The following is a 27,429-nucleotide window of genomic DNA, read 5'->3' as shown; positions in this document are numbered from 1 at the left end:
GTCTTTTGAAGAGGGGTGCAGGAGAGGGAGGGGTGAGGAGCTCTATTGACTCCTTTGGACTTAACAGCTAAGGCTTAAAACACAGCTGTGGAAACATTTAGTGTCCAGGAATCACTGACACTCTAGTCAGTGTTTTCCTCTGAAAAAGGACTAAAACGTCAGCAGTCAGAATGCTCCACCAAGTATGGCCAGGTGACTACATACAAAACAGACCCATAAATGCAAATGAACACAGAAAGACATATTCAACATGCCACGTCATTTTTCTCTGCCACTCCAGTTCTGCTCTTGGAATCGGTTTACTTTGGCTGGCACTTCCCACCGAAGTCACCTGGACTGGGCACAAGTGGTAAGGAGCAAGGAATGGGGGGGAAAAAAAAGGAGGGGAAAGTTTTGATCTAACAATGACAAAAATAAACATATTTCTAGACTTCTTAGTTCAGCTTTTCCTATTGAAATAAAATCATCACAAACTGTCAATTGCACCCTACCTTGTCAGAGAACCAAATCAGCCTGGACTCTTCGTAGTACCGGAACATCCCATATTTGGGATCTAGCAACTCCCTCATTATGAGCAAAAAAAATTCTTTGCGAACACCTCCAGCATCAACAGCTTCTTCCCCTACAAAAATAACCTGGAACACACACTTCAATTAGCACCGAATTAAAAACACGAAGTGAAACATTTGTCCAAAATATATTCTCAATTACTCACATGTCAGTAAAAGACACTTAGACCAGAGTGTACTGGTAATACCTTGAGTGGCTTCTTGTAGTCCACATTCTTTGTTTTCCTTAGGACTTCCACAGCATCTCCTACAATATTGTCTCTCCGCACCATTAATATCAGGCATGGGTTGACAGATTCAAATACTGGCAGAAACAGAGAAGACAAATTCTGCCTGTGAGCTTGATCAACAGCCATCTGGAAAACAAACAAACAAAAAAAACCCATAGTATAAGGATCAATAACTAACTCTAGATTGCTGTCAACACTAATGTCCATCGCGTATCCTAAAAAAGTCAGAAGACATGAATGCAGACAGCTACTGAATCCACCCAAATTATTTTCATATTCCTTTAATCTCAGGGAATATGTTTCCTTTACCCCCTCCACCCCCCTTCAAAACAAAACACCTGAACTTTCTCTATTCCTTTAACAGGCAAATGAAGACTAAGGTGTTTAATACAAATCTCGAAAAAAAAAACAGATCACTCATTTTTATGGAGAAGAGATAGTGTTATGGAAAAAAAAAAACAAAATCACTTCCTTACCGCCCTGCCCCCCAAAAAAAAAAAATTTCCAAAATCTCCAAAGCCCCCCAAGCTAAATTCAAAATAAATCAGATCTTTAAAAACAGACTCTCACCTGCATCTGTATGATTGCATCTGTTTGCAGGAGAGTTGTCTTCGCCTGGGCATCAAAAACAAATGGGTATGTGCAAATCGTAACAGGAATATCTGTGAGCTAGAATGAGAATAACCATGTCATGACTCTGCTTATTAAAAAATACTATAATGGTTAAAGTCATTAAAATAATACTTAATATATCTATTTTACTGAAAAGAGAAAGGAATCTTTATTCATTGTCAATGCAAGTCCGAAAACATCTCAGGAAAGTAGATGTTCAACTGTTTAGTATTTCAGCAGAAAGCCCACCCCCACTTAGTACATTTTAATTTCACACCTTTTATTACAGCTAGTATGTTATCATCAAACACGTCCTTGCTTTCAAACTCTGCTCTGAATTTGCTATACAAAGAATTACATAATTTTGCCCCATAAAAACCTTTTCAGATTACATCCATGCCAATATAAAGCTTTACTTCCAATAAAACACATCTCACAACCCTTCACACTCCTATTTCTGATTTCCTTACATTCGGGAAAAGAAATCAGATTGCAACCAATCTTACCTCAGATAATCCATGGTTGACATCCTAAGACAGGATTTGCACAAAGGTAGCAACAATTAAGATGAAAAAGCAGCATTAGTGTCTGCATTAATTGTTCATCTTAGATGTAAAATTAAGAATATTTAGCTACAGCTTTCCCCCCCAAAAAAAGTATTTACTGAAAGAATAAATAACCACCATAAACATTTTAATTAATCCACCAAATACAACAATGCCTTTTAACATCCTATGTGTCTTTAAAAGGGTAGCATTAGACTATCAAGAATTCTTGTATTCTTGGATACAAAAGTTAACATTTTAAAATGTTTATTCCCATATATTAAAGGTGACATTTGCTTTCACATATGTATTTTCACTTACAAAAGACTGAAGCATATCACATTAAAGTATTTTTACAGAGTAAAAGTGTGAAGACAAAAAAAAACAATTAGTCATTAAATCTCAAGCATCATTTGGATCTACAGTACTGCGTATGAGAAAAGAACTGAGATTTGAAATTAGAGACAGACCAATACATATTGCTTGGTCTGCGTAGAGACTTCCAGAATAAGCTAAATAAACTCTGCTAAGAAACCAACTTCTCTCTACCTTACTGTTACCCTTATCGTCCGCTGCTGAAAGAAAACAAGAATAAAAGCTAATGATAAACTAATACATTTTAAATGTGATATGTGACTAAACATATGAGACTTAGGAGTCCCATATGTAGACAAGTGTGGAAAAGGAATTTGCAGGTGGCTTTGCGCTGTTTCACACATCCCTGAATTAGAGATAATAAGGAAACAAGCAGAAACAAAAACTTGAGCAAGGTTGAGTTAAAGTAAATTCGCTATAGTGTTAAAGATGAGCTTTGGGCAGTGGCCAATTGCTGGCCGGCTCAACGTGCATGTCTGAGGGTCTCTAACAAAGCGTATGACAGAATCGGGTGCGTGGACAGCGCGTGGGGCTACGGGGAAAGTGTATGTAGTAGTCAAAAAGGGCAATGAATGTCTCCTGTTCAAGAGCCATCTGGAGTCCATGTCTTTCATCCCTTCAGACAACTATGGATCAGAAAGTGATGACCAAAATAGCATCATCTGTAAAATCTGCTTTCTCTCCATATCCCTGATTCCTAAAAGAAACACCAGATTTCAGTAGCCCATTTTTCACAGACAAATTTATGTTGTTTTGTACACCTGCTGTATATACCATCATTTATTCCTAATTATTTTTTCCCACTCAACTCTTTTAAGGAGTATTTGTATTTAGTAACTTCAGTTTTTCCCTATTCTTCTGTTGTTGAAAGCTTAGATTTTTTTTCTTCTGAATTCTAAAACTTTTCTGATTTCTTCATTTCTTTTGTATTTCCCTCTCCACATTTTAATTAAGGAACTGAACAAACACCTTTGCCTCAAGTTATGACAATAAAAAATTACACTAGCGCAAGAAATTTTGATTGATTAATATTAGTGATAAAATAGGCAAGTAGAGATTCTTACTACTTTACAAGCAAGAGCACAAACTGCTGGATACAAAGGCAAGAAAAAGCCATCAAAACCATTTATGCAGGTGGTAAGACTAAGGCCATGATTTTTTTCAGCCTTGTAACAAGCCAGTCTTTTTTCTCTGCTAAACTTAAAGATGTATAAATGCATGACAGAATAAAGATGATTAAAGGGAAATTCAGTATTATTTTCTTACTAATATCAAGCTACTGCTTAATTTTCCAATTTAACAAATGCAGCTTAAGACTTCAGACACTGATCAATTTTCCAGATGTCATTTTCACTTATCTCAGAATTTTCTTGTCTGATCATGCCAAATGTAACTCTTGCTTGTTTATATCCGTTTAAAGCATAGTTGCAAAGGTCATCATCTTTCTAATTCTAACACTTTTACATCCTTTACTGCCATATCCTTCTCTGTTCCAAGTAAACAACCCGTCTTCTTCTTCCAAGGCCTTGTTTTTCCCCACTTTCTCCATCTCATTTAGTATACTGCCCCTGTCAGCTACCAACACCAGCCTACATCAAGCACGGAATACTTATTCAGAGATGGCTGGCTGAAACGTAAGTCTGTCATGACTACCACTATCATCTCACTATTTCTTACATATCATCTCCCTGTTCTTGCTATTTTATTTTACAATTTTTTATATATATTTTTAGTAGACAGGCTATCTTTTGCTTTGTATTCATAAAACACACAACAAAAGTAGGCCTTGTTCAAAAGTAGAAGTTCCTATTTAGGAACTTCTAGGTACTGCTGCAAAATTAAATTTAGGTGGCTAAAGCAAGCACAGTAACCTACTCTATTCTCTCAAAGCTTAAGTCAAAGAACTGTGTGACAAAGCCTTATCCAACTCACTAGTTCTGTGCACAGTCATTTATTTCTACTTACCACCCTTCTGTTTACAGATCCAAAAATTAATTTACTTCTTGTCACATCACTCAAAGCAGTAAATTACATTGGTTATCTGTCCCCTTTGACTCCCTACTTCATTTCTAAACTTAGTTTTCCATGACACTTTCAGTTTTCTCTATTGACAACATTGACTGAACCTACCTTGCATAGTAATTCAGGTTATTCTGGATGTTTTCCTGTCAAGAGTTAGCACTTCCCTAACTTTTCCAATGTGGCAAATCTCAACTGATAGCATTCTAGTTAAAATGTTAGATGGCGTCAGTCCTAAAAATGATACTCTACAAGAAACACACCCATTTAACAATTCCTTAGCTAGCACCTGACAAAAGTTGAGTCTGGTCAGTATCAGAGATCTGTGCAGATACTTGTATGAAAAGAAAGTGCCCCTATTTAGAAAATCTACAGGCTTCTCTACAGAGAAAACCAAAAGCAAGCATGGGGGGGGGACGGAAGGATCCAAACTCTTACCATTCCAAACACCTGCTGCTGGACCCAGTTGACGTAGTCATTTCTGATATCTATCAAGTCTTGTATCTCATGTATATAAAATCTGTCATACTGTATAACTTGTCCTCTTTCATTCACCTGAAGAAGTAAAATTTATTTTTATCACTTTGCATAACAGTTTAAGAGGATTTTTTCTTTAGTTTTCAAGCATTTGTTACGTCAGCCACAGACACCCACCTACTAAGAAGTACTAGAAAAACAACAATGCCTACAAGCATAAAAAACAATGTTAAAGATATGGAAACAGGGATTATTCACAATCCTATTTAAGCTGCAAAAAATAAGATCAATCAATCATGCAATATTGCATAATACAGTGCTGCCTCTTTGAAACATCACGTGATTTCACAGGAACAGTATTTTCTTATGATTTACAAACTACTTTCTTTAGATTTACAAACTACAATGAAAAACTTCATTCTCAATTACGATATGAGTACTATTACAATATGAGTGCTGTTACCTGTGACCAGAGAACAATTTCTATTTAAAAACATTAAACTTAGAAAAATAAGAGAATGACATGGAAAACAAACATTTTTTAAAGGCTTGTCTCTATAGTGCAATTTTAAACCCACGGCTTCCAAGAGGATTCAGTACATTTGCTTTCTTAACATACGCTTCATTTCCCAATAACTGACAAGCATCATTAACTGCCAGAACAGAAGGATTACAAATTCTCTCTTTAAAAACTGACAATCTAAACTTGCTTTACTCCAACACCCCTACCACCAAAGAACCCAATCCTTCCCCCAAAAAACACTAGACAAATAAACAAAAACAGATATTAAATCTATGGAATATCCTAGAGAAGTATCCCCATTTTTTCCATTCTTACTTTAGCCCATACCAGGTAATTATTAAGAACATATCAGTATACTACCCTGCTGCCCAACTGTTTATAAATGTAATTATTTCTACAATGTAAGTACTTATTAGTCAAAGCTGGGTTTCAAAAAAATGGGAATTTAGAAGAGAAGAACCAGATAACTCTACATTTACCCACAAGGTTTAAATATTTTAAGATCAGCTTCAACTGTCAAGATTTACAGCTATTGCAACCCAGAAAATCTGAAGGCAGCAAAATAGTCATTTCTTACACACCAACAGCTTTCCAAATGGGAATCTCTAATAGACATTTTTGTACTTCCAAAACAGGATGGCTACTGAACAGCCTTATTTCCCAGCCTTAATTTGACAGTGTTCATAAAGAATAAATGAAAGAAAAGCACAGCAAACCAAAGCCTAAGAATTCCAGCTTCCAAAGCAGATATCCTTTCTGTTTTCCTTGGGGAATGGGAGGTGTACATATAGCACACAAAGGTCCAATTTAGACACTTATCCCCACTGCACTAGATTGTGTGAATACAGTACTTGATTAGCACCTTAAGGAGTGCCTTCAAAGCTCTTCAAGGATGTAATTACAAAATGCCATATGACCAGAATAAATTACAATGGGGAAAAAAAAAAAAAGAGGCTGAGAGGAGAAATTGCAGCAGCAGACAGATACTACAGCTTCTCAGGCTTCTCGTGCACTCTGAATGATTTGGGCTATTTTTATTCAAGGCTTGTAAATTTACTGATTTTTATGAATTAAGTTAACATACTAGCACATTGAATAAACTAATCAGAGAAGAAAAAGGTTGTCCTGGTAAAACTGTTCAGATTTTGCTCAAAATGTAACTTGCTCTTACCTTCCAACTGTGACATTATTTGCTATCATTTCAAACTTAAGAGGCAATTCTTTCCAACATACCCTCACAGGTGCAATTGACTGGGTCAGTCTGTGATAATTCCATCACCATGTCAGATTGGAATCCAGAATTCCAATGGTTCATAGGTCTAAATGGAACAACTACAAATATTTCTGCAGATATAAGTCTAAATATTTAAAACTCTTTAGTTATTTAACTTCTTTCAACAACTACACAGCACAGATGCTGACAGAAACAAACAAAATAATTGGTTAAAATTTATGTAAACATACTCTATGCAATATTTCCAGAACTCTGAAAGCTGTGTGCAGAAAATTGGTAAATATTCTTCTTTCAGATGGAGGAATGCCAATCTTATACAACTTCAAGAGGTGGACCACAACATCCTTGTAGAGTTCCACTATCTTGAGGAATAATGGAGGTTCAAGTACAGACCACCAATTTTCTGTCAACAAACGGTGAACACATAAATGTAGTACTTGCCACTACAACAGTATGTTACGCTACTCTTAATTAAAAAACATGCTTTATTAGAAAGCACACTTGTCAGTTACCAAAAACTAAAGACAGGTGGGCAGAGAAAGAACAACAAAATATTGACACTTCAATACAAATTCAGTTCTCTATACAGTAAGACTTGGGGAAGCAAAAGACTTTCAACTTTGAAATGGTTCTGGTGTATTATTCTAGTGTTACACCCCTCTCCCACCCCATTCTGGGATTTAAAACAGCACAAAAAGGGCATTAGCAGCTGACCATGTGTAAGCATTACTGAAATGGGGAAGCTCTGGAGAGTACAAAAAGACATAAAACAAATTAGAGAGCAGAAGACAACTAAGCAAAGTGTATGAAAAGGTATTTTGAGGTGGGGAAAAGTAAGGTAGAACGGGCCACTGCTTTCAAAGGGAATGCTTCTTTCAAAAAAAAAAAAATGTTTAAAAGAGTGGTGCAAACTTTTGAACAATAAACCGCTCTTTGTAAAAAAACCTTCTATTTCTATGCTCCTACCGTTACACACCAACTCTTTAAATTAAGTCTGTTTATCCAAAGTACACAGTAGTGTCATTAAGTTACTTCTGACATGAAACAGGTGGCTCAAATCTTGAAACCTTAAGCAAAGGGTCCTAGAAATAACATTGGAAACACTTGTAGTGAAGCAACATAAAAAAGGGCCTGCAGTCCAAAGAAATTATCAGTTTGCTTTTCTTTATAGCAGGCAAGCTTTTTACTGACAGCACACTTTACACTCACCAAAAACTACTGCGAAGTTTAAGAGGTGGGTTACAAGTAAAGGGAAAAAAATAAATCAAAAACACACCACCTCAATGAAGAAGAAAGTACCCTTTTAAAAAATATACTAAGTACAAAGGAAACGTTCTGGTATCTCAACTCCTCAAGCTGAATCCTTGGTGACAGGAGTCACAATAAAAAAAGTGCAAGGAAATTAAAAAAAAAAACAAAAACAAAACACTATTCTAATCTGCATATTTCAAGACTGCATCTTAGCATCAGTGAGATAACATGGATCTCAAAAAAAAAAAAAAAAAAACAGGTACTACAGTGAAAACAAAGACAATTTAATATCTGCTTTGTAGCACTCCTGTAAATTACTTAAGTGCTTGTTAGTTGTCTGAGCAAACAATTTTCACTTTAAAGTGCAAAGACACAAATCAAATGCACTCATGTATGTAGTATAATTCCTCCCAAATGTAACGATTCCAATGATTACAAAACCAGATGAATCAATATGGATGGCCAGCTAACTCACTCAGAAGCAACAGGATAGGTGTTTTCGTATATAGCAAGCAACATTAACCCTTAACTTTCTCATTGAGGAGTTCTACAAAACTGCAAATACACAAGTAGGTCTTGTTGCGACCATGTCATCACTGATGGAATTTCTGTACATCTTTGTTTGTAGATCCTACAGTTGAATAGTAAAAAATTCATTTTCTTACCAAGAACTTTCAGAGGAGCTTTTTCTAGGTTCAGAATAGCTGTTCCAAAGGGAATAGCTAAAGTTGTGAAATTGTTTGCATCGCTCATCAGTGGGCACTCGGGTAGCGTAAGATACAGTCTTAAAGCTTCAACATCTGGTAAGGAGCTGCTCAGTTTTGGAATAAGGTTCTTTTCCAAACTAGCTGCCACCTGCAATGCATAATAGAATGCAGTTTGTGTTAATGCAATTGGGCATTTAAACAAAATCCCACACCTAGATCAAAAGTAAATGAGAGAACAATCAAGACTTTAACCTGTGTTGTATTATTTAATATACTGTCTTGGTTTTGAAATTTAAAGACATACAATATCCTGGTGTGTTACATTCTGGCACAGCACAATACAGTTTTACCTATTTGTAGTTGATATGTGATTGACTAAAGAAAGATATTAAAAGGATTGGAGCAAGCATACCAAAAGTATTTCTCTATAGCTACAAAGTAAGGTGATCCCAAACAAAATGAAAATATGCAGCACAAACCTGTTGTGATATATGAGCGTGGTCAGGCTGTATAAGTTTGTGAAATAGTAGTCTAGCAGCATTCATATCAACCCCTGAGAATCTACTGCTGGTTTTGTAATGATCATCATTGCTACAGCAAGAAAAAAAAATTAGAGAAAGACTGAATCCTGTATTCTGAGGACTCTACAAATTTTTCACCTTTAATTTTTAACCTTATTTAACAGGGAATTAAAATGTTAGTGATCACAGTATCACTCTTACACAACATTTGAAACAACTGAATGAAAGTCTTCTCTAACTACAAGGCAGTCATGCTTTAGATCTTGGCAATCACCAAGATATAAACCAGCTTGTACAATATATTCCCCTTGAATTATATACAACTTGTGGCTGCTAAATAATTACTTTTGCTGGCTTAAATGGCAGCAGCCAGGTGGCACACACTTCCAAGAACTGGCAGAAGACATACTGCACTTGGGCCAGCTGACAAACTACATGTAGCAAAGGAGCTATAAGGTTAAACTGAAAGCATCAGAGTAATACTAAGAAGGGAAAATAGTGGGAAGGTGTCATAGTTGAAACAAGAGACACTAGGAGGAAGCCACCATTAATTCTTTTGTTCACAGGAATACTTGTTTAACAGCCTGACCACCTACCTCAAAGCCAAAAAGCTCCCATTGAGGCACCCAGCTGAGGAGAATGTTCCATCAATTTCACTGAAATTGTTCAAATGAAAGACGAAGTTACACTTCTTTTTACAAATTAGCATTTTCTTTAAAATTAATGTATTTAATCCTTCATAAGTAACATAGTACATAGGACCTAACTCTCACTTGAATATGACGAAACAACATCCTGTAAAACCTCCATTCAAGACTCAACGCTTAAGGCAGCTAAAAAACAAGAGACTTGCAGTTGGTTTTTAATTTCTTTGCAACCTCCTTTAGTAAGATAGCAGCAATATTCAGAGTTATACACATTATTATTTTTCCAAGTGGAACTTAATCTTGTATGGAGCAGTGACCTAAACTGTGACAGAGATGAGACAGAGCAAAGGAGATAAACCACATGATAAGCATGACAATGAAAGCACAACAAAAGCTCTGTACGTAATAAAAGCAGTAATTAAGATTACCCTTGCTACGTACAAAACCACAGTCACGCCCAAATCATATATAAAATTACTGAAGACAACTTATTTCCTCTACAATACTTACTTAGCGATCTCTACAGGAAGTCTTCCAGATGGGAAAGTCAGCAATCTCTGAATAAATGTTTCATTCACAGTCCAGATCTGCTTCAAAACATCAGGATACCTGAAATCATCTGGCGGCACCATGTTCTAAATTGTAAAGAAAACAAAAAATCAGGCACATTAAACCCATTTCCAGAAAAACAGTCCTGTGGCTAAGATCTTTTTCTCTTCATTGATTGACAATTTGACTACCTAGACTATTATTTGAAACAAGCCCAAGAATCAATTTACTATATTCTAGCAGTTCCACACTTGCTATGAAAGCAAAGTAAGCTATGATAAACTAAAACCATCGAGATTAGTGTGTTACTTCACATCACAGGTTATTTCATGGTAAACCCCCTAAACATACAAGCGCTTTTCTAGGAGATGAACACTAAACAAGCTTTAGACAAGAGTAGCAAACACTTTTATTCTCTGGTCACTGTCAGCCACTTAGCTCACTGCCAGGCTGTGAGCATACAGAAAAGGACCCATTCAATTTCTCAGACAGCTGCTCTCCCACCCCATATCCATCAGACGCTTCTGAGAATGAATCACGTTTCTCTGAATGTTTACTACATTATCATACACGCTGCATTTTGATGTGCTGCTCAAACTGAATGAATTCCCGTGAGATTTCTAACACAAAACAGGAATAGAAGCAAGAAAACCTTTATGAGTAAGAGCACTGATTCAAAAAGAGGTAGCACACAGCACCAAAAATAAGGTTAAACTAGTAAAAGAAGACATTTCTCCCGAGGACATGCTCTTTACAACACAGCTGATCCAGTGTAACCATGACTAGCTGTTGCCCAAAATCAGTACTTCTGATCCCATCCTCAGAAAGGGAGGATCAGAACAAGAAATGCTCTTGCTGTTTTTTTTGCCTGCTGAGACCCCTTAGCTGGCAAGGACATCCAAGTCCCAGGAGTACAGTACTCACGTGGCTTTGAAAGAATGCAAATTAGCGAACTACGGAGTTCTAAAAAGGATGCTTCTGCATCATCAAAGTCCATCTATTGCTAACACTTTTTGTTCAGAACAAACCACAATAACTGCATTCAGTCTTAAGTTTACCTCAATTAGTCAGTCACAATCTACTTTATGAAATTTGTGCAGTAATCTTTTTTATGAGTGGAATTTTAATAAAAAAGTTTTGATCCTACACTACCAGTTAGTTTTTCGGTGTACACTTGTTAAACAAGCTTCTATTAAATACAGAAATAGTTACCAAAACTCAATCAGAATTAAGAGGGGGAAAACAGAAAAAAAAAAATCACAAGCAGAATAAGCTGTGGGAGCACAGGGTTGCCTGACCCCAGTTTTTCTTGGCAACAAACATGTTTCCCCCCAAACCTTTACTGATTCCCTTTGTGTCATCACTTTTTCACCTCCTATTTTCAATTAATTCCTGCTTCACTAATCCCTGTGGTCTAAAATCTCCTGGGCTATTATTTGGAAATAGCTTCTATGTGAATCCAGGCATAGATCTTCACCTTGTTCTTTCCTCCCAAGTCACCTTCTAAGAGCATTTCCTTTCCGTCACACTCCCAGCCATTACTGCTGTCAAGTCCTCCCAGACCTCCCCCTCTCCCCAGCCACTGGAACTTAAACAGATCAATTCTTGTTCTTTTAAAGATTATTGTTCTAAGGTTAGTACAAAACTATTACAACATAAACTGTGTTACGACTTTTCATTTTTAGCAAAACGTCAGCTCTGTTTGTTTGTTCATCACTGTGGCATGCTGTATTGGCTACAGAGCAGAACAAAGCAGACAAGGGCAGGGAAGAAGAGCTCTGAGCTTTTCCTTTTTCAAAGGAAAAGGTGCTTTTGACTGAGCGCTGGCACAGGCTGCCCAGAACAGTTGTGGATTCTTCCTCCTTGGAGCTATTCAAAAGCCACCTGGACATGGTGCTGGGCAACCTGCTGTGGGTGGCCCTGCTTAAGCAGGGGGGCTGGACGAGATGACCTCCAGAGGTCGCTTCCAACCTCAATCGCTCTGATTCTTTAAAAAGGAAAGAGGGCATGCATTCATGACTCAGGGAAAGAGCCTGTGCCAAAAAGCTTCATAAGCTAACTGACAGCTAACACTCAATAGACTGGATCCAAGTCTTCTCATTGCTAATTGATGCAATGTCTTGTGCTTCCACAGTTTAGAACTTTACAGCATACTTCTGCATCTTCAGTATGAAGTATCTCTTAAAATGCATCAGAACAAAATAAATTCAGCTTGGTTCTAAAGTGTATTTGATGTATTACCTGTGGAGAAAAGTAGTGTGCAAAGCTTTGGTCCCCACCAGAGAAAATTCTCTTTACACAGTAATACTGCTCACTATCTGCAATAAGAATAAAAAAACATCAACTGAAAATGTGGATTTGAGAAACACTCAAGACACTGCAATCAACATACTCAATTAGGAAACGGTTCCTTCATTATGTAACCTTGGTCTGGGCAGATCTTGGCAATGCAATAACTAAAGCTACCTTTAATGGAGGTAAACACTAACAGCTCTAAGTGGTAGCTCCAGTGCTAACAAAGCACCTACCCCAACCACAAAGCAAGAAATTGTTGCAAGTATTTCTTACAGCAGAAATGAACTTCAGTGAACTAGAGCACAGTGAAAACAAACTGTGTAGAAGGAAGTGATTATATTCCATGTTCAGTTAAAATCTCAAGAGCCAAGAAACACTTAAAAAGCAACAGGAATAGAAAGAGTGAATCCACCAGGTGTTGCTTACCTCTGGGTATCAGGCACTGAGTACTGTAAGGAAGCCAGTTTCCTTTTACTGTGAAGGGACTTTTCCTGTTACTGGTTGTTCCTGTACCTAATTGCCCATTACCTCCAAGTCCAAAAGAATAAATTCTTCCAGATGAAGGAACAAACGCAGTAGTGTGCTGTCTAGTGGAAAAAAATGGAAAAAAAAAAAAAGAAAAAGAAAAAAAAACATAAGCACCATAACATGCCTTATGCAATCTAAGAATTTTGTTAAAAGCACCATAACGTGCCTTATGCAATCTAAGAATTTTGTTAAAAGTTAAAAACTCTGTTAAAGGTCTCATCACAAACTCCACATCTTGATTAGCAATGGCAATACTTCAAGTGACAGTGCAATACACAACATTCTGTTTTCATGGAAGCATTCAGGAAATGGAGATGCCAGGTTTTGCCTTGAAACCCTGCCTATCCACAGTCTGACCTTTAGGGCATCTCTCTGGACATTCCGAAATTTGCAGTTTCTACCAGAATGGCTGCATCCCATTTTCTCCATCTCAATTCCAGATGCCCCCTTCCCTATCATCCTCCTGGGAAGAACCAGTATTGAGTTCACATAAACTAATAAAAGGGAATTGGTCCAGTTAGTGTCAACCACAATGCAGAAAGGATTACATAATGTGTTTTTTAACCCAAATAACAAGATATGCCCATCTCTTCAAAAATTATGTTGTCTCCCCCATTTTGTCTTAGAATGCAATTCTTTGGACAAGGACATTTTCATCTGCATTGATAATTTTTCAAAATTTCTTGGGTGTTATTATTAATAATATATAATTAAAACAAACAACATTAGGAACTGAAGTACAGTACAGTTTTACAGATATTTGAGAAAAATGATGTATGTTTCCAAATTTTATTTATCCTCAGTGAAGTGAGAGTATCTCCCCATACACCCTAATTCTTTAATAGGAAATGATGAAGTGACAGCAATAAACAGCACCATATCATTAACATTTTCAGTGTAGAGAATCAGAACTCTCAGTGTAACATCCTTTAGTTCTTCCACTGAATGTTTTTAAAACCCCAGTAACGTCGCTAGCTAAAGGTATTTAAAGTCCTTATTTATCTCATCTTCCCTAACCACCAAGGTTAAGGAAAAAATACGTATTAGAATATATGTGAAGTTTTATACAAAACAAGTAATTTATAAGATTCACAGCACTAGCACAGAAGAGACCTTACCTGCCACAAGTGATTTGCGTGACAACACTTCCCATAAGTTCAAAAACTTTCCTTGGGTTTATCTCATGGCTGGTAGAGTTATGACCCAACTGACCATAGCCTCCAGCTCCAAATGTAAAAACCCCACCTTCCTAAACAAATAAATTATGTGGATTAAAATAATTGTATATCTTGGAACAAGAAAATTATCAGAAACAGGGGCTTAATAAATTACCTTGTCTGATAATTTTGGAATTGCAGGGAAAAAGACAGAAAAGAGGGTTCAAGAGGGTCCTGAGACACAGAAGGATCACAAAGTAACTGCAGTTATGAAAACGTGGCATAGCTATCAAGTATTACCTTATTCGTGTATTCATGTTAAATCTTATTCTTGCAATTTCCATACTAGCATACAATAGAGTCCTGTCATTAACTTGTGTTATTACAAGATACTAGTCCTTGTGTTTTTTTTTCTCTTCCAGTTCTCTTGATGAACTCTAACGCTACATAAATTCTTACTGTTAAGAAGTATACTTTGGCTTTTAAATCTTGAATAGGAATTTGAAAACAATTACAAATAGGAAGCTGCCCTCCTCAGATAGATGATGCAGAGTATGACTGAAATAGCCAGCTTAATTATTTGGAAGGACAATCCAGAAAAATTCATCCTTGTTGTAAGGCAAGTCATTTTTAGAAGTGTTTTTGATTAATTTATCAATAAATTAACCAAAAACTTTAATGAATGAATATTAAATCAGAACTATTTACATAAATTATACAACTTACCTTACAACAACTTTGAAACTTTCCATTTTGAAATGCTTTGAAATTGTAAAGCTCTTTCTTTCAATTCTACTCTGCATCAGACTGGACCTCTGCTGGAAATCATCATTAAAATGGCAGCATCCACTGAGAAAAAACAACAGCCTCATTCACTGGATCAGGATAACAAACAGTGACAGGTTTTTCTGAACTTCAGAAGGAATTGAAAAAATGCTCTCACATACACACAGTACTGTCTACAAAACATGTATCAAGACCCCTGGTTCTGAAAGGCCTATCATGCAAGGGAAAAATGGACCTATATAAATGGGTAACATAAAATCATACAATTTACAGTAAATTTAGTATCTTAATTGAGTCCATCAAAGCAAGTTCGAAGTTCACTTCCATATATTAAGAAGGGGAAAACATATAGAATATAATTCTTTACATTCTGTATTTCCATTGTATTTTACATTATGTATTGCATAACTTTATGCAATACATAAATATCCATTTCATGACTGCAAAGTTGCCACGTCTTTTCCAGTCAAAGCAAGAGAATATTTTATGACAAGAAGTAATTGTTTGTGAACAGTTTTCTCCTTCCGCTATAGACAATTAAGCTTTTATAAGCAACAAGGGTATAGCCATACTTAGACAAACCACATTGTTCAAAACTTTTGTTTGTTGCAGTTTAAAAATTCAAACATACATTAAAAAGTGTACATTCTTCAAGAGAGTAAATACAGATTTTTTTCTTCAGAGAAAAAAATGAAAAATAGTTACTTCAAAAATTCCAACACCTTCTACAACAAAGTTCTGAATACAGACTCAGAAGATAAATGAATATTTAGTCACGTCCAGATCTCAATTGGTCAGAATACTTGTCCACTGCTATTTACAAGTTCAAAACATTGTTTATAAATAGACACATTTTATCAAGAGTGATGTACAAAATGAAAGATCAGAACATTAACACCTACTGATTTATACCTAAATGTTGAAGTTGAATTCAAATATCGGAACACAGGAAGGTAGAGGAGTCAATCATTTAAAGAAAGATGCATATGTGTACTATTTTACCCACCACAAAATAAGGGTACTTATCACTTCATGCTTGAAAAGCACTATCCATCACTAAGATGAGTAAAAGAGCTCTAGCATTACATTCTATGTTCCTCCTTAAAGCATCCAAACCTTAAACAAACACGAGACTGCAGATTATGCATTTAGCCAACAGTTACATATACACAGCAACTTGGCACATTTAAACTTTCCAACTATTTTGATTGATTCTTACATATATATATATATGAATGTCACACGGACACAGAATACATTCTTCTTTTTTTTCCCAAAATGGCCTTGAAATAAATGACTATCTTGCCATAGAACCTCACAATATAATACTTTCTAGTAGATGATGTAAATCTTCAATTTCTTCTGTTTGCCAATAGGACATAAGCAGCAAATTGCAATTTAGTACCTCCCAACAACCATACACACCCCAATCCTTCTGGCGTGCAATTTAAATTTGAAATTAACTTGGCCTGATAAGTGATAAAAACAACACTAGAGGCATTACCTTCAGAAAACAGCTATCTCTTTAGTATATTCTAATATAAATTTCAATACCTGCACAATTTTAATAATATAACATGCATTGTCTTATCAAAAATGCTCTATTTTGTGTGCTCACCTTTACTAAATCTGACAAAAATCTAAAACTACAGAAAGATTTCTTGTATTTGGTAAGTTTTTTTTTTTCTCCAAATATTTAACCATTCTTCCAGTCTTCCTCAATTTCATCCAAAAAACTTTGAAGAAATTATAAGTGGAATTTTGTTTGTTATTTCCTAATCAGGTAGCATCTTCTCCTGAAAACATTCAAAATCAAAGTATAAACATATATTTAAATATTGTACCTTTGTAAGGGCAGCAGTATGATCTTCTCCACAACAAATATGAACAACCTTCTGAGTTCTCAACGACTTCAGCAGGGTAGGAACATACCTGTCTGAGAGGTTTAATACAGCAGTAGAATGCTTATTTTGAAAACAAACAAACAAACAAAAAACGAAAACAAATAGTCTGGCCTATTCATTCTTATTTGGTTCCAACCAAACAAGCATTTTACAGTTCTCAACAGAATGCAATCGCTGTGACAGGGTTTATACAACTTTTAGATGAAAGAGCTACTACAGAAAAACAAAGAACTACTATACTAATGTACTTTTTAGCAACGAGCCTCAGTTTCACTAGTACCTGCCATTGGCCATGAGAAAAGAAAAAAGCAATGGATGTTCTGAGGTGTTTATGAGCTTCACAACTGTGAAGCTTTCCAATAAATTAGTATCAGTTGGTCACAGTTCTATATTATTAAAGGTATAATAGAATGGAACACTGAATAGTTAGGAGGCACAACTAACTTCCCTCTAGTGCGGCAACAAATCAACTTTGTCACCCAGTTGCACAAACACTGTATTTCATAAATGTTAATGCTAACGCCTAAAAATTTGTCAGGTACACTTGTCTGAAAAAAGACTCTATATAGACATCAGAAAAAAATGGATTTTAGTGAAAAGCGATGCTGTATACAAAATTGGGGGCCATACACTTTTCCAAAGAGAATACAGAAGCAACCGAAAATTCCCAAGAAATCAAATTTCATGGGGAAAACATCAGATGAAGAATGTGCAATTTTCTTGTTACATGACTGCAGCCAGATTTAAAGCATGAATTCAGATACACATTTCAACTGCAACGTATTTTTCTGATTTTAAAGGGTGTTGAGAACAAGGAATCAGTGAGAAAGCATGAATTCCTGAAATTAGATGTAGATTGTTGAATAATGAACCATGTAGATTATTGAATAATGAATTGAGTATTGAGGGAATCTGGCATCATAGACTTCCATCTTGGAGCCCTGTGCCCTGACGGCGTTTATGTAATGTAATACAACTAACAAAGAAACAAACCTTTGTCTACTTTTTTTTGTTGTTTGTTTAATTATTATTGAGTATTGGCATTATAATGGAGGAAGTTTTGGAAGTAGCTGAAAATTATGAACAATTTTCAGAAGTGGCCTGAGAAAGGACAATATCTGTATAGTGGGAATAAACTACTATTTACTATCTTAAACATTCTAAGGACAATCAAATAGTTTCAGTACTTCACTTTTTTTGTCCAGCAGTTAAATCTACCTAAAACTCATTTCAAACTGTAGCTACTGCATAGTATCTTAATTCAATCCCACTCAAAAAGCAGAAGGCAGAAAAATCTAGAACAGGGAAAGAAAAAAAGTCAAGCCAGCTAGAATTTCAACATAATGCTGTCCGAACTTCCACTACAAAATAGCTGGCGGTGGAACTCTGCCCTCCTTATATAAACTCACATGACATCACCACTATCAGACAATATTCAACAAAGGTTTGTTTTGTCTGCTCCTTTTCTACGAATACCGGTATCTTTAGATTCACAAACCAAGACCTTCAGCATGAAGTTTTAGTGTAGAAATACTTACTTACCATTGTCATCATTAAGACCCAGCTGCCCAAATTTGTTTCGTCCCCATCCAAAAATTGCTCCAGAAAGAGTTAATACAAAACTATGAGCTCCTCCTGCTGCAATCTGTGCAAAAGGGATTCCCAGCAGAGATTTAATCACGTGTGGGGAGTTTTGCTTTTTGTACTCATAACCTAAGCCCAGCTGGCCATATTTATTTTGTCCCCAGGAAAACACTTCACTTCCTGTTTAAAAAGATAACAGTAAGTACAATCAGTATCATTTAATTCTATAAAGTTTATTTACTGTTAGAAAAACTAGAAGTGAGGTTAGACAGTTACTCTTCAAATATTTTTGGATTTGACAATGCACACAGATCACTGAACAGACTCACTCACTTTTGAAGTTAAGCAATCTGTAATTTGCAGGTGTTCAACCCAAATATTTAAATCACTTTCAAAACCCTCATCACTACTACAAGAGTTAATACATTACTACTGCATGTTCTCTCAAAACCAGAAGAAAAAAGCAAAATACTACAACACGTGACAAACTGAAACATGCAGCAGCAACCCCCTGAATTAGTAATACGACTCTTCATGGATGCTGTACGCAAAGCTTTAAAGTATTTTAAACACCGTGATTTTTAAATGACAAAGTCCTATTAAATTGGCACCTTTGAGCAGCAGAACACTTAGAAGTACAATTCTGTTACTGAACACGTTACACTGCTGCTCTTAATTCAGGCAAAGCGTTATTTTAATATCTCAGTCTATATATCCTGAAAACAAAGGAATCTCACTAGTTTATAAGGGGCAAAGATGCCAGCAAATGCAAAATGGCACGGAAAACCCTCAATACAAGCCTAGTTTAAAAAGTTATGTGCTCAATCAAGGCATGTATCGGTATAAACTTTATTTAAAATAATCAGCATACAATTAATACATCACCCAAGTTTATGTAGTTTGTATTTTACCACAGGTTGTTAAGAAATACTGACAGACATTACTCCTTTTTTTCCTGTTTTTTTTTTTTTTTCCCTTAATGCTCTATGTTTCCATGGTGGAAATTCACCCTGTTCAGCACCCAATTTCAAAGAAAGTTTTGGCCACAACTCTCTTTTGTCGCAGTAAAAACAAACACAAACTAAGTTTAAATTCACATTTGTCTTCATTTCCAGACAGCTGTATTTGTTAGACAAACAAGTGAGGCCAAGTAAGTATGTTCTCAGAGCCCACCTGAAAGTTTTGAGGACACATTTAGAACTTTCAAAATGTGGGTTATAAGGGGACATTTCATTTTAACTGTAGAATCACCAACAAAATAGAGGTTTTGCAATAGAAAAGCAATGAGGAAATCATTGCCTGCAAGCCTGAATAATTTGAAGTTACAGGCTATAATAAAAGACTAGTGACAAAGTAGTATGCTAGCAGGATGAAAGAGATGGAACAAGGAGAGAAATGATGAAAGAAAAAAGGAAATTACCTGAAAGCAAGATGTTGTTAAAAAAAAAGTCAAAAAAAGCACAAGAAAAAAGAAAGCAGAATAACCAACACTACCTTTGTTTGTACATTTATTTTTTAAATTCAAGTTTCACTGAAGTGGAATGTTGAAAACTTCAGAGTTCCCAGGTAATAAACTACACAAAACTTCAGAAGAATCTTGCTTACCTTTTGAGAGTGCAAGTGAGTGATAATAACCACAAGCAACTTGCACAATTTGGATCTCTGATAAGCTTTTAATATTTCTATTGGGATAAGAAAACAGAGAAGGAATTAAGCTACTAGGTCACGGTCTGAAATCTAAAGTCACACCAAATGGTAACATAAAGCAAGTGCATCCTTTCCATTGAAGTATATATGAAACTAATTTAAATATTCTAACTTTAATTACAGCTATTCAGCAAAGTCTTATGTCAAAATTGCTTCTTTGCTAATACATCTAATGACAAGTTGTCTTATTTTCAAATTAATTAATTCAGGAAAAAAAAACATAATGAAGAATTAAGGAGTTTCATGTACTTTAAAGAGACTAGGAAGGAGATGTCACGCAGCTGAATGGAGCCAATGAATACAGGAAGCAAGAAGAGAGGCTCTTTCTTTTTAGTTGTCAAAAGAAATGAGGTTTTATGATGCATTACTCTTCTTTACATCAGTATTTGATAGAAAGGCTGAATTACATTGTTATAGTTTGAATGATTTTTTTCTATCTCGGTATATTAACTTATCACACAATATTATCAACAAGTTGCAAATACTATATAAAACCACATTTAATCTAGAATGCTTTCCTTTTTTATGAGAAAAACAGGAGTTTCCGAAAGGCCTATGGACTTCTAGATTTGATACAGAAATAAACAACCTTTATTAAGGGTTAACTGGTATTTATATCCTTCATATCTATACGTCACAGATAGGCATGGCCAAGTTATAAATTACTCATGTTTTGAGGAACTATTGCTTGTGATTTTTCTTATGTCAAAAGCAAAACAAAAAAACACCCATACTACTTTTGCAACATAACCTCCACTCTTAGGAGATGACAATTTAAAAACAAACAAAAACTAACCAAGCAAATCCACGCCACACTTCTCACATAAGCTGACTTTTTGAGAAAGGAAATAAACAGTCTGAGGCATGCACGTGCCATAGCTAAGATGCTAAAATACACTTCCTAATATGTATTTTTAATTTTAAAAGCCTAACCAATGTGATTCAAGTACATTTTTTTCCAAGTAAAATAACTTTATCAAATACTTATTGCTTTTAACCTGGGCACTCTGATGCATTCCTCTGTTCCAGGCAAGCCAAGCTGTCCATCGGTAGCCAGACCCCAGGCGTATACCTGACCCTTGTCATTTAGTGCAAGAGTGTGGGCTTCTCCACATGATACAGCTACAATATTTTGGGCATCCAGTGCACCAACATGCTCTAAGAAGACAAGAAAGGAAGTTAATTGTTTGTTGTTTCTTCTTTTAAAAAAGGAAACTAACAAACTAACGTTGTCCATGACAGTTAGTCATTTGTCTACTAGATATCCATCAAAATGACACCAAAGTAACCCTAGAATTCTGCCAAAATATCTTTAATTGAAATTTATAAACATACTATCCTAGCAGAAGTTAAATTTGACACCCAAACAAAAACAGTTTCTGGAATTAACTTAGAGCAACAACATACTAAAATCTGCAGTTTCTGTGGGCTTTAATTGTTTCTTCTAACCTTGCCATCTGAAAATGAGTAAAGAAACTCAGTTAACATTATGGTCAAATACATTACTGTCAAATGACTACACGTGTAGACATTATGCAAGTGGAAAACATTCCACCACAACAAATTAAATTCACTTATTCATTATCAACAACAAAAAAACAACCTGCAAAACAAGGCAGGGCAAATTAAAGACTAAAGCTACTGATTTTGCAATTAGCTACACAATGTCCTCTTTATAATGCAAATTACTGTAGAAACAGATCCTAAAGCTTAGAGTTCTAGATATACACTACACACCCCTGAAAAGCAAACACTGAAGTACCTGTGATTTTTCCCAGTAGTCTGCATCAGTACTTTTGAGTACCTTTGAATGTATTTGTTATTGTGCTTATGACTTGTGATCAGAAGTCTAACATTTTCATTCCAGGAACAGTAAAGGTGTAAAAATATCATCAGAGCCTGTCATTACAGCTGGAATTTTCAACAGTTCTGTTAAATAAGAGCCTGCCTGGCCATTTTCTGCCCCATTTTCCAACATGTATATTCTATGCCTGCTTGAGAATCCCACACCACTGGAAATGCCTGCATATCATCAATGTAACACGCTCTGTAAACACAGAGGACAGCCTAAGTCAGTTTCAAAACAGTAGTTAACAATATCTGTAACATAACAGATAATTAGTTTCCAAAACAGAATTAAAAAAAAAAAAAAGCAGCAGACATAAGTTCATTTTGCTAACAGCTGGTCTTCTTAAAGGGGTTACCCCCCCCAGTTTAGCCCATTAAGGCCTCCCCAGCTCTGCCAGTGGAAGAAGTCATGTACATGCTTTCCAATTCAGGCAACACCATGCACATTGGTGCTGATTATCTTCACTGGCTGCTGAAGTAGCCAGACTGACTTTGCCTAATATGGATTAAGAAAGCAATCCCTGTGGCAAGTAGAGCTTTGAGCGGAGGAAAGAGGTAAGGTAACAGCTAAATAGCACCACTGGTGACACTGAGGGGGCAAAGATGAGCAGTCAGTGATAAAAGTATCTTTAGTTAGCAGACATACATCCAAAAAGAACTTCCACCCATTTGTGAAGATAATGAACCTCTCTTGACTAAAATTATCCTAAAGCATCGACTTCCATTGTAACATTCAATAGTATCATCAGTAATCACTGGATTTCAGAAAAAAAGAGGACATTACAGCCCTCAAGACTGCTGTCTGAGCACGTTAAAAAAGATTTATAGTGGCTATTTGCCTTTTACATGTGCAAACTCATGCAGGGCTGTTTTAAAAAACAAAATTAAAAGTCGGATTACTTATAATAATTTTTAGATCTAAAAGACAATTCAGCACTATTTCCCAGGTGATAACAAGTGTTCAGAGCAAGTTTGACAAGTTTCTATTCAAGTTCATGAAACAGGGTTACACAGGATTCGATTTATCAGTTTTAATATGCGCTTACCGCTTCCCAACAGAAATTCAAATCAGTTCTAAAAGTTATGTATAAACTACAAGAAAAATCTTTACTTGGCACGAAAATCAGAACTCTGAACAAAGAACTACTAAAATATTGCATAATAGAGGTACTAACTGTCTTGCTTCCATCTGAACTGTTTGTATCAATTATTGTGCCAAGTAACTTGCAAAATTGCAATCGTAGCAGTCAGAATAAACTCTTACTAAGCCTTTTCAGTTTGCTTACGTGATGCTTTAATACTGTCAGAAACACTGCTCCATTCTCAGTAGCTTGCAGATATGACTCACATGCACAGCTCTGAAGGGAGCCCATGTGCACACTCCTCTGCAGTCCTTACAAGATGTTTACCCACTTCTGCTAGCAAAATGCACTAGCAAGGAGCAGATACAAACATGTAACACAGGCAGGAATAAGAAAGTCCAAGGAACTGATACACTGCATCCTTTAGGCTTTTCCAATTCCTACTCCTATAACGGTCTATATGTGTACAAGTCTTTTATCAAAAGTTTTTAGTTCTTAAAAAGAGAAAATAAATCACACTGCTTTAATCAGAACCACTCTACATCTTATATTGGACTGTTAAAAATACACAGAATGCTTCTGGACTGTGGCGTGCCAAGTATTCACTTCCACCATACTCCAGCTGCCAAACCCATCCACACAGCGCAATGCTAATCCACGTGTTGAGGCAGGTCACCTCCCATTGGGATTAAAGCCAGCCGAGGCCTCCACAGCCCCACATGAAGGGGTTCCACGCTGGAAACAAAAACTAGCGGCACTGTCCCGCTACATGGCAGGCAAAAGTACAGAGACACAGCCATGTGATCCAAGGGAATGCTTTTAAAGTTTAAAATATGCCCATTCTTGGAAGAACTACTGTACATACAGTTCTGCACAAGCAAAAACGCTGACAGCCTTGGGCTTGATGTAGCATAATGAAACAAGAGGCACATAATTCAAACACGTAACGCTCCGCGATGGATTACTTCTAAACTTACCGGGTCTTTTTCTGGCTTTTTCATGCCCTAGTTGTCCTAGGTCGTTGCACCCACACGTATACACAGTCCCATCATCCAGGACAAAAACAGTGTGTCTCAGTCCACACCCTACATCTCTGACCTTTTTATTTAAGAAAAAGTCACTTTTTCTGGGTTCTAAAACAATCTCTTCATCAATTCCACCTAAACCAAGCTGTCCAAACGATGCATTTCCCCAGCACAACATGTTTATGTTCTTGATTGCAGATCTTCCAGCTTCACTTTTCTAGAATTTTCCTTGTGTGTAGCTGTTCAAAAAAAGGAAAATGTAGTTTTTCAGAATTGTCCCCAAAGTTTATCTCCTATATAGCATGTAAACCACATATTCACTTTCAATATAACCATATATTAAATTAGTGAACAGTTTTCAGAAGGGAGATTTACTTTCTCAGACAAAATTTACATTAACTGCAGCACGATGCTTTCCTTCCTATTTCAAATTTCAGTTTTAAGATGTGCAGGTCCTCAGTTTTATCAGTTTATTTCAAAAATTTTAAATATTTTTCATCGTAAAGCTTCTCGAATTCCTTATCTAGAACTATTTAAACTATTTTTGTAGTGGGTTTATGTGGCAAGGTTTTGGTAGCAGGGGGCCATGGGGGTGGCTTCTGTGAGAAGGATCTAGAAGCTGCCCCATGTTTAGTAAGGGCCCCACTGCTGACCAGAGCTGAGCCAATAAGTGATGTTGTTTGTGCCTCTGTGAGAGCATATTTAAGACAGGAAAAAAAAACCTCTGTGCCACACAGCAGCTGGGAGAGTGAGAGGAGTGAGGAACAGCCTTGCAGGCACCAAGGTCAGTGAAGAAGGAGGGGGAGAGGTGCTCCAGGCACCGGAGCAGAAGTCCCCTGCGGCCTGTGGTGAGGCCCATGGTGAAGCAGGCTGTCCCCCTGCAGCCCATGGAGTACCACGGTGGAGCAGGGTTCCACACTGCAGCCCGTGGAAGAGATCATGGTGGAGCAGGTGGACCTGCACCGACGGAGACTGCGGCCTGTGGAAGACCCCTGCCGGAGCAGATTCCGGGCTGGACCTGCAGCCCGTGGAGAGGAGCCCACGCAGGAGCAGGTGACCTGGCAGGAGCTGCTGCCCGTGGGGGACCCAGGTTGGAGCAGTTTGCTCCTGAGGGATGGACCCCGTGGTACGGACCCATATCTAGAGCAGTTCTTGAAGAGCTGCTGCCTGTGGGAAGCCCATGCCGGATCAGTTCAGCAAGGACTGCATCCCGTGGGAGGGACCCCACAGCACAGGGGACGAGAGTGACCGAGAAGGAATGGCGGAGAAGAAGCGCTATAGACTGACCATAACCCCCATTGCCCCGTTCCCCTGCGCTGCTCGGGAGGAGGAGGTGGAAGAGGGTGGATGGGGGGCAAGGTGCTTTTGGTTTCTTTCCTTTGGTTCTCGCTTCTCTAGCTTGTTAGTAATAGGCAATAAATCTTACTATCTCCTTATGCTGAGTCTGTTTTGCCCGTCATGATAACTACTGCGTGATCTCCCTGTCCTTATCTCAACCCTTGAGCCCCCTTCATCGTATTTTCTCCCTGTTCCTCTTTGAGGAGGGGGAGTGAGAGAGCGGTTGTGGTGGAGCTTGGCCGCCCACCCAAGTAAAAGCACGACAGTAAAGCTTCTCTAATTCCTTATCTAGAACTATTTAAATGACAATCACCACCAATTCTAGCCAACCAGAGGAAAAGTCCTCAAATGTCTTCTAAGGAGACAGTCAGTACAGGCTAGTTAATTAACGTGAGGCCTTGCACGGCTCCAGAAAGCTCTGTGTATGGCTTTGACAAGAGCCCCAAAACCAACATTTGACTCACAGCTTGGAAAAAATTGGTCAGCTCTGATCAATCCAGTTACACAACACAAAGAAAAATATGATGTGTCAATCATTATATTTAAACTACTATGAGTCAAGCGAACTTACACAGCAAAAGAGAATAAATAGGATACTCCCAGTCTTGAACCAGAACACAGGCTAGCGCTTCACAGTTACTGCTGCAGTAACAGGAAGTCACACAGGCAGAGTCATCCCTGCTAACTCGCATCCCTAACTAACACCCCTAGATTGCAAGTAACAGTATTTATGCTGACAGACTTTGTACCTATTTGGAGAAGATGCAAAGCTACATTCCTTTTTCATTTTCAGTATTCCAGATGGCAAAGAGCTTACGATGATATTTACTATTACTTGTATCACACTTCCACCACAGGAAGTTTCCTCATGTTTTCAGAGCAATTTAGGAATCAGTGCAATACAGTGCAAAATCACTGTAAATTTTCATCTGTGATCATTAGTAGGAAGTCAGCACAAATAACATAATTTGGAATACAATGCACAACACATGCACTCAATCTTGTATTGTGCAGGGCCGTAACATATATGAATTGCCTACATATAAGACTGCGCAGAGAAGCCAGACGTCAGTTAGCACCAAAGTGTTACGTAAACCAAAGAACAGCAGAATTCCTGCCAGCACAAGATGAACTATTTTTCTTTGCACAAGTCAAAATACAGTAAAAAAGACGCCTCATTTTATGATCTCACAAGAAAACAACCATACAGCTTAAAATATTTTGCATTCTGTTTACCTATCTCAGGAGATGAGGCATGATCAAATATTTCCCTAGCTATATCGTACCACGTTCAGAAGCGGACATCAAAATGAAGACGTCTTCAGTTAAGACATAGCTATGCAACAGCAACTTTCACAGATCTGTGAGTGCAATGCAAGCTTCAACCTGCAATACAAGAAGTTAGGAAAGATGTATGATTATAGTGCATCAAGACTTCCACAGGCAAGACTGATCTCCTTTAGGGGAAGAAAAAAAAAAGAGGAAAGTTTCTCCTCTCTGCTTCTCACAGAAGGTTTGTTTTTGTTTGAAGAGCCAGCACCCAAAAAAAGTTTTGTACTTTAACCTTAGATCCCGGCAGCGCTTTTCACTCGCACGCAGTCGCGCCAGCCCCGTCCCCCTGTCAGCTGCGGGCTGCTCACCGCTCCGCGTGAGGTGGGGTGAGCAGGCAGGCTCCCAGCGCTGACACCCGGCAGGAAAGCAGGCAGCCCCCGGCCCAGCCCCCGCCAGCAAGGGCCCAGTAGCGGCGCTACCGGCCGGCCTGGCCGCCTCCCGCAGGCTCGCTCCAGGGAGCAGGGAGCGGGAGGCTGCGCAGCCGGCCGCCCGGAGCCCGCAGCTCCCTCAGGGCGGGACGCGCGGCCCGGCCCGGCCGCCGCGGACCGCCGCGGGCCACCGCGGGGACCCCCACGCCGAACCCC

General features: G+C 37.5%; 1 protein-coding gene across 6 annotated transcripts in view; it reads right to left on the bottom strand.

The window, feature by feature from the left end:
• The window catches only part of HERC4 (HECT and RLD domain containing E3 ubiquitin protein ligase 4), a 48,496-nt gene that overhangs the window by 7,093 nt on the left and 13,974 nt on the right, over positions 1-27,429 (bottom strand). Inside the window, exons 1-20 of one of the 6 annotated variants that reach the window (XM_035330591.1) lie at positions 27,078-27,210; positions 26,750-26,899; positions 24,128-24,414; positions 21,219-21,378; positions 20,119-20,195; positions 18,472-18,693; positions 16,870-16,961; positions 14,201-14,331; positions 12,981-13,141; positions 12,501-12,577; positions 10,221-10,345; positions 9,660-9,719; positions 9,022-9,133; positions 8,501-8,690; positions 6,815-6,987; positions 4,789-4,905; positions 1,918-1,941; positions 1,370-1,468; positions 758-925; positions 492-635 (exon numbers count right to left, since the gene is read on the bottom strand). In XM_035330591.1, coding sequence (XP_035186482.1) covers positions 492-635; positions 758-925; positions 1,370-1,468; positions 1,918-1,941; positions 4,789-4,905; positions 6,815-6,987; positions 8,501-8,690; positions 9,022-9,133; positions 9,660-9,719; positions 10,221-10,345; positions 12,501-12,577; positions 12,981-13,141; positions 14,201-14,331; positions 16,870-16,961; positions 18,472-18,693; positions 20,119-20,195; positions 21,219-21,378; positions 24,128-24,353 — 2,358 coding nt within the window. In that variant the 5' untranslated portion in view covers positions 24,354-24,414; positions 26,750-26,899; positions 27,078-27,210. Of the gene's footprint in view, positions 1-491; positions 636-757; positions 926-1,369; positions 1,469-1,917; positions 1,942-4,788; positions 4,906-6,814; positions 6,988-8,500; positions 8,691-9,021; positions 9,134-9,659; positions 9,720-10,220; positions 10,346-12,500; positions 12,578-12,980; positions 13,142-14,200; positions 14,332-16,869; positions 16,962-18,471; positions 18,694-20,118; positions 20,196-21,218; positions 21,379-24,127; positions 24,415-26,749; positions 26,900-27,077; positions 27,212-27,429 lie in introns of those variants that run through there. The other 5 variants (XM_035330593.1, XM_035330592.1, XM_035330595.1 and 2 more) reach the window with 5 other exon arrangements.

This window comes from Oxyura jamaicensis, chromosome 6 (assembly GCF_011077185.1).
Source record: "Oxyura jamaicensis isolate SHBP4307 breed ruddy duck chromosome 6, BPBGC_Ojam_1.0, whole genome shotgun sequence".
Classification (NCBI taxonomy): domain Eukaryota; kingdom Metazoa; phylum Chordata; class Aves; order Anseriformes; family Anatidae; genus Oxyura; species Oxyura jamaicensis.
This window is presented reverse-complemented; position numbering and strand designations above follow the sequence as displayed.